Here is a 7,201-nt window from a genome sequence, read left to right on the forward strand (position 1 = left end):
CCAAATGAAGATAATGAGGAAGACACGGATTGACTTGAATCCTGTCTCAACATATTAACGCCAACAGGCATGACAGGAGTCGACCCTCCGGGATGGACGCTAGGTCCTGGTATCGCAGTTTCTTCAAAATTAACGCTTTTGGGCGAAGAGGCTATCGACGCGGATGAAATGCTGCTCTGTTTAGAGTCTGTCCTCTGGAAATGCTTTGTTTTCTCTTCGTAATCAGACAACTGCGGAATATCCAAAAATTGCTGTGATCTTGTAGATGCATTCCTAAAGTTGACGGACTTTGTAGATTTCTTGGAATCTGTTCGCATCATGATGCTCGAGTACCGAAGAGACTTAGTGGGTTCCAGTTCGAAGGCGTGGTTGTCAATTCCTGGAACGGTGTTGGTCTCATTCTCACTGTTGTTCTCCTTTCCGCGTTTGGAAAGACGTCTCAGAAGTCTAGAGCCGGCAGTGAGACCGGCGTTCAGGGGTTCCTCTAGACGTGGGATCTTGAAACGCCTCTTGCGTGTGTCATGGGAATCCTCAATGATGATGTGGCGATCGTAAGGCGTGTCAAAGTCTACTTCCAAGATAGTGGAGAATTTGTGGGGGTAAATCCAGTCCACTATTGAAATTATCATCCCTGATATTGCCATAATGCTTCCTGGAATAGAAAGAAATAAGCATTAGTATTTTAATGTTACAATATGAGCAGTTCTAAAATTTTTTGAAGATATATTAGGTTGATGTTTTCAAGTATTTCGATGATCGACAGAGGTTTGACGTTTGTAGAATTTTATATATTCTGTTTTCTATCATTTGTTTATATCAATAGTTAGAGGAGCTAATTTTCAAACAGATAAATCTTAGTATATTGAGAATGATTGAAAGCAAGAGAATGAATATCAGATCACCCAGTTATTAGTATGAAAATTGTTTCTCTGACTGCGATATCTTGCGAGTTTAGTGACTGTTCAAAAGTACAAACTCGCAGCAAATGTTTTTATGTTGAAGAGGCTGACTTAAGTTTTTATAGTTATATGAAATATCTGTTTTAATGTTATCGGTTTTAAAATATTTTATTTTAATTGTTCATCACCTCTTATGGTTTATTTATTTCCGTATTTCTTTTCCTCACTGGGCTACTTTTCCCTATTGGAGCCCTTGGGCTTGTAGCATCTTGCTTTTCCAACTTTGATTGTTGCTTAGTTAGTAATAATAATAATAATCATAATCATAATAATAATAATAATATCTATTGCCTCGTAGAAGCGTGCTTTCAAAAACAAGACAATTTACCGATGTCACTTACCCACAATGAGTGTGAGCCAGAAACACCAGCCTAGTCTGAACGTGATAATGGCTTCCTCAAATCGCATCACTAGGGGCTTCTCCGGCATTAGGAGGTAAAAGATTGCCGTTGCGAGACACATGAAACTTCCACTGATGACCATCATGTAAGCTCCGTAGCGGGGGACATTCACCATCAGTATGTTCATCAGCAGCCATGATGCAAACGATGACCTGGTTAAGGGGGAGAGAAATACGTGTTGATTAGTAATGCACGTTAATTTTTACGTTTTTTTAACCTATATCTTTCTATTTGGATGATTAAGGAAAGGTGCTGGTATTTTTTGGATATGGGAATTATCCTTGATAAACCTGTGTGAGACAATTGAATTATTTGCTTCTTGATACCTAAACTACATACAAGCTAGAAGAAAATTGACAAGTATAATTTTGAATAAATGAAGACATCTTGCACCAGCTTTTCACACAACATTTCATGAATAATTTTAAGGGAATGTATTGAGAAGCATTAAATAGCTCTTAAAGTTGGTGACTTATAAAGAGGAATTATTGAAACTATAGAAGAAACAGCAGATTTCAGCATAACCTACACAAGTATTTGATATGTAATTTATCTGGTTAAGTACTCAGTAAGAGTACACAAATCGAAACATGACTGAAGACGCGAACTTACCACAGAAGAATATTGGTATAATATCCTGCATTGCGGTAGTATCTTCCCCAGGCAAAGCCCTCGTTATCGAGGGTGAGGTACTCGGCCACGGTGAGGATGGGGTAAGGCAGCCCCTTGACTAGGGCTGATCTATAATGCTCCCTCATATCCGATGTTTTGATCCAGTGGAAGCGCTCGTTGAAGTTGATGTCGAGGCTCCGGTTGTGTTTGGGGATGACGCACATCGTTATGTTGACGTGGTCGAGACCGATCGCCACGCCCAGGTTGGCGTCGATCTTCTCCCTGGAGAAGGCGCGGTAGGAGGACCTGATGACACCGTTGGCGACGTGCCATGAAGAGCCAACATTGCATACTGTGGGAGAAAGTAATCGATGGCGGTTAGTTTCGTCAAAGACCTTCTACAGATTTCGGTTTATATTAACAGAAATATTTGCGTTGTCGGAATCTGTGATATATAATTGCACATTCCTTAATAGTACCCAGATATTATAGAACTCATACACGTATTTATTGTATGTTACTTAATACGTAGAAGAAATTTATGGAAAATGTATGGTATTTGTTACATAATCTAGATTGAAATTAAAGCATTGGCATTATTAATCATTGGAAAATAATGATATATGAATATCACATATTTGTTGTATGCGACTGAACTCGTAGAAGAAATTTATGGAAAATGTATGGTGTTATGTTACATATTCCAGATTGAAATGAAAATATTGAAAGTATTGGCATTATTAATTATTGGAAAAGAATAATGTATGAATAAACATAAGGAAATATATTCTACAAATACAGTGCAGTAATAAAAGCATAAGCAGGCAATGCTATGGTGCTATATAAAATTTTCAAATACCTGTTAAATATAGCTAACAGGTTTAAGACCTTTATGTTAATGGTACTCTTAACTGTTTGCAATTATGCTTGAAATCAAATTATAGAAATAGAAGTATGAATTACAAAGCAATGATTAGTAAAATCAAACAAAACTGCAAGTTGAGAATAAAAAGGGAATTTACTCTTATGAAATATAGAAAAGGGATGAGGGTGCCTTGTACGGGGTTCATTAATATTCGACGTTGGTCCCAATGACGACGTTATTGGATCGTTAAAGAGGTCTGGAAGGGTTTAGAAATCTATGACATCTAGGAATGCTTTCAAGTATTTTAACTTTCATTTTAATCCATTTTTCTGGTCCTGTGAATTAGTTATATACTTTCATTTATTCGTTATCCTGAATAACACTGTATTCAAGAATGTTAATTATGAAATCCTTTTTCTCTATTGATAAATATCGCGCTTTGGTATTAATTTGATTTAGCCAAAGGTGGCTTCTTTGCTGCTCATGAATGGCAGAGGAAAGGGAAAGTGACATTGCCCTACCAAGCAAGACAATGCCCTAGAGACTGACCATATATACATATGATCAGTGCCCAAGCCGCCTCTCCACCCAAGCTAGGACCAAGGAGGGTCAGGCAATGACTACTGTTAACTCAGCAGATAGACCTATAGGCTTCCCCTAACCCCCCTTCCTTAGCTCACAAGGATGGTGAGGTTGCAGCGACCAGAGAAACTAATCTTTCTATGAGATCACTGATAGAGAACTTGATTCTTAAAAGAGGTAATTTTAGTGTTTTGTTCGATTTTTAAGAAATTAAATTTTTATAAGCATCCCTTAAACATTAGCCTGTCAAGCAAGTTTGCTGGCATTTTTAAAGGTTTTCTATTGTATAAATCGATATTCATCATCTCCTCCTACGTCTATTGACGCAAAGGGCCTCGATTAGATTTTGCCAGTCATCTCTATCTTGAGTTTTAGATTCAATACATCTCCATTCATCATCTACTTCGTGCTTCATAGTACTCAGCCATGTAGGCCTGGGTCCTCCAACTCTTCTAGTTCCTAGTGGAGCCCAGCGATACTTTTGATTTTTTTTTTTTTTTTATCAAGGGGTGGTCATGAAGGAACAGATTAAGAATGGGCATAATTTTAGTCTCTCTCTCTCTCTCTCTCTCTCTCTCTCTCTCTCTCTCTCTCTCTCTCTCTCTCTCTCTCTCTCTCAAGTTTGCTTAAAGAGAGAACACTTTTTAATGTAACTAATCGAATTTAGTTTGATTACTCACAAAGTAGATTATTTTATCTTGATATTTTATATTTGTGGGCCGGGAGATGTATAATGTATATATCTATATATATATATATACTGTATATATATATATATATATATATATATATATATATATACAGTATATATATATGCATATATATATATATGTTTATATATATGTATATATATATATATATATATATATATATGTATATATATACATATATATATATATATATATATATATATATATATATATATATATATATATACATATATATATATATATATATATATATATATATATATACATATAGTAATACATATAGTAATACATATACTGCATGTATATGTGTATAAATATAGACATATTTAAATGTAATATATATATATATATATATATATACACAGTATATATAACCTATGAAAAAATCCTGTTTGCTCAGCATTTTGACATGTATTAAAACCCCTTTTTTCCTTTACTTTCGTTCAGTGCCATCAAGGGCAACGAAAATAAGAGAAGCGCCTATCTGCAAAAGGACGAAGCCAAGCAGTCTCTTCACCCCTGATGGAAATGTAGGCTTCCGGGGGCATTCCTTCTCAAGGTCCCTTTAACCACGGTTTTGTTGTTCTCCCCCTACTTAGAGGACCCTCCAGGGCCCTGCCCTTCCTCCATCGCTCCTTTCCCTTCCCTCCCCTGAGAGGTATCTATTCTCTCTTCCTCTTGGGATGAGAATGGGAGGAATAATTATATACTCTGGAATGCTTCGTCTGGTCATCCGTCTTCTTGTGGTTACAGCTCAAGTAGCCCAGACATACATACATACATACAGACAGACAGCTGTGGATTCTGGTTTAGTTGAAAGGAGAGGGACTAGATTCAGACATACAGATTGACATATTGAAAGAAGAGGGAGTTGAATCGGGCAAACTGATTGAAAGAAAAGGGGCTTAAATCAAGAAGACAGAATGAAAGAAGAGGGACTTGAATCAGGCAGTTAGACTGAAAGAAGTAGGACTTGAATCAGCAGACATATTGAAAGAAGAGGAACTTTAATCAGGCAAACTGATTGAAAGAAGATGGACGTGAATCAGCAGACAGATTGAAAGAAGAGGGACTTGAATTAGCAGACAGATTGAAAGAAGAGGGACTTCAATCAGGCAGACATATTTAAAGAAGAGGGACTTGAATCAGCTGATATATTGAAAGAAGAGGGACTTGAATCAGCAGACAGATTGAAAGAAGAGGGACTTGAATCAGGCAAACTGATTGAAAGAAGAGGGACTTGAATCAACAGACAGATTGAAAGAAGAGGGACTTGAATCAGGCAAACTGATTGAAAGAAGAGGGACTTGAATCAGGAAGACAGAATGAAAGAAGAGGAACTTTAATCAGGCAAACTGATTGAAAGAAGATGGACGTGAATCAGCAGACAGATTGAAAGAAGAGGGACTTGAATCAGGCAAACTGATTGATAGAAGAGGGACTTGAATCAGGCAAACTGATTGATAGAAGAGGGACTTGAATCAGGCAGACAGATTTAAAGAAAAGGGACTTGAATCAAGCAAACAGATTGAAAGAAGTGTGACTTGAATCAAAGAGACAGATTTAAAGAAAGGGAACTTGAATCTGCCAGACAGATTGAAAGAAGAGGGACTTGAATCAGGCAGACAGATTTAAAGTAGTACTTGAATCAGACAAACAGATTGAAAGAAAGGGACTTGAATCAGGCAGACATATTTAAAGAAGAGGGACTTGAATCAGGCAGACAGATTTAAAGAAGGGGAACTTGAATCAGACAAACAGATTGAAAGAAGAGGGACTTAATTTAATGAAGAATTTTAAGACAGACAGAGAAACAGGAGAGAATTCTGATTTAGTTGAAAGAAGAGGGACTGGAATCAGACAGACAGACAGATAGACGAGTGAATTGAAATTATTGAAGAATATTTAGACAAAAAGAGACAGATAGACAAGCAGCCATACAGATAAGAGAGATGGAAATTCTTGTTTAGTTGGAAAATGAGGAACTTGATATTAGTGAAGAATTTTTTATAAATAATAAAAAAAATTTATATTTAGGGTGGGAATCTGAAATGAAAAGAATACAGCACAAATTTTTCGGGCGATGATAAAGAAGCGAAGGATTTGAGGTGAACTGCGGAAAGAAATCGCTAATTGTAAAGGCTATACTTTAGTAGGGCAGTACGTAATGCATTACTTGCCAAAGCGTACTTGGAGATAACTAACATTATGACGGCGGTTTCGCGAATGCTAGGTATTAGCACATGGTCATATTACGCGTCATTATGAGTTTGGAATATTCATGAGGTTTAAGCCGGAAGTTAGGCAATGTTTAGTCTGGTTGGGTCGTAATTGGGTGACCTTTAATTAACACTATATATATATATATATATATATATATATATATATATATATATATATATATATATATATGTATGTATATGCTTATATTTGTATATATATATATATATATATATATATATATATATATATATATACACATACATATATATATATATACATATATATGCATATACATACATACATATATATATATATATATATATATATATATATATATATATATATATATATATGTATATATATATATATATATATGTATATATATATATATATATATATATGTAAATATATATATATATATATGTATATATATATATTGTAAATATATATATGTATATATTTATATGTGTATATATATATATATATATATATATATATATATATATATATATATCCCCTTTCTGAGTGGGGACACCAGAACGTAGGGAAAGGGTTTGCGTATCGCCATGATCAGCAAAGCTGTACTCATCAGGGCCCCCCATACTAAGTCGGTTTGCTTTGGCTAAACCCCAGACATGAATTGACATGTCTGAGGCCTTTGTCCTGCAGTGGACTAGAAGTGGCTATTGTTGTTGTTGCGTCTCTCTCTCTCTCTCTCTCTCTCTCTCTCTCTGTATATATATATATATATATATATATATATATATATATATATATATATATATATATATATAAAAAACAGGATTTGCTTTATCATTCCAATACACGTGGTTAGCTATATAGAATATT

General features: G+C 35.1%; 1 protein-coding gene across 1 annotated transcript in view; it reads right to left on the reverse strand.

Moving 5' to 3' along the window:
* Positions 1 to 2,334, reverse strand: part of LOC137643725 (uncharacterized) — a 3,741-nt gene extending 1,407 nt beyond the window's left edge. The window contains exons 1-3 of the mRNA XM_068376427.1: positions 1,973 to 2,334; positions 1,301 to 1,512; positions 1 to 652 (exon numbers count right to left, since the gene is read on the reverse strand). The exon at positions 1 to 652 is cut by the window's left edge and continues 135 nt beyond it. Coding sequence (XP_068232528.1) covers positions 1 to 652; positions 1,301 to 1,512; positions 1,973 to 2,196 — 1,088 coding nt within the window. The 5' untranslated portion in view covers positions 2,197 to 2,334. The remainder of the gene's footprint in view (positions 653 to 1,300; positions 1,513 to 1,972) is intronic.
* Between the last annotated feature and the right edge of the window lie 4,867 nt (positions 2,335 to 7,201).

The sequence above is a fragment of the Palaemon carinicauda genome, chromosome 7, assembly GCF_036898095.1.
Source record: "Palaemon carinicauda isolate YSFRI2023 chromosome 7, ASM3689809v2, whole genome shotgun sequence".
NCBI lineage: Eukaryota > Metazoa > Arthropoda > Malacostraca > Decapoda > Palaemonidae > Palaemon > Palaemon carinicauda.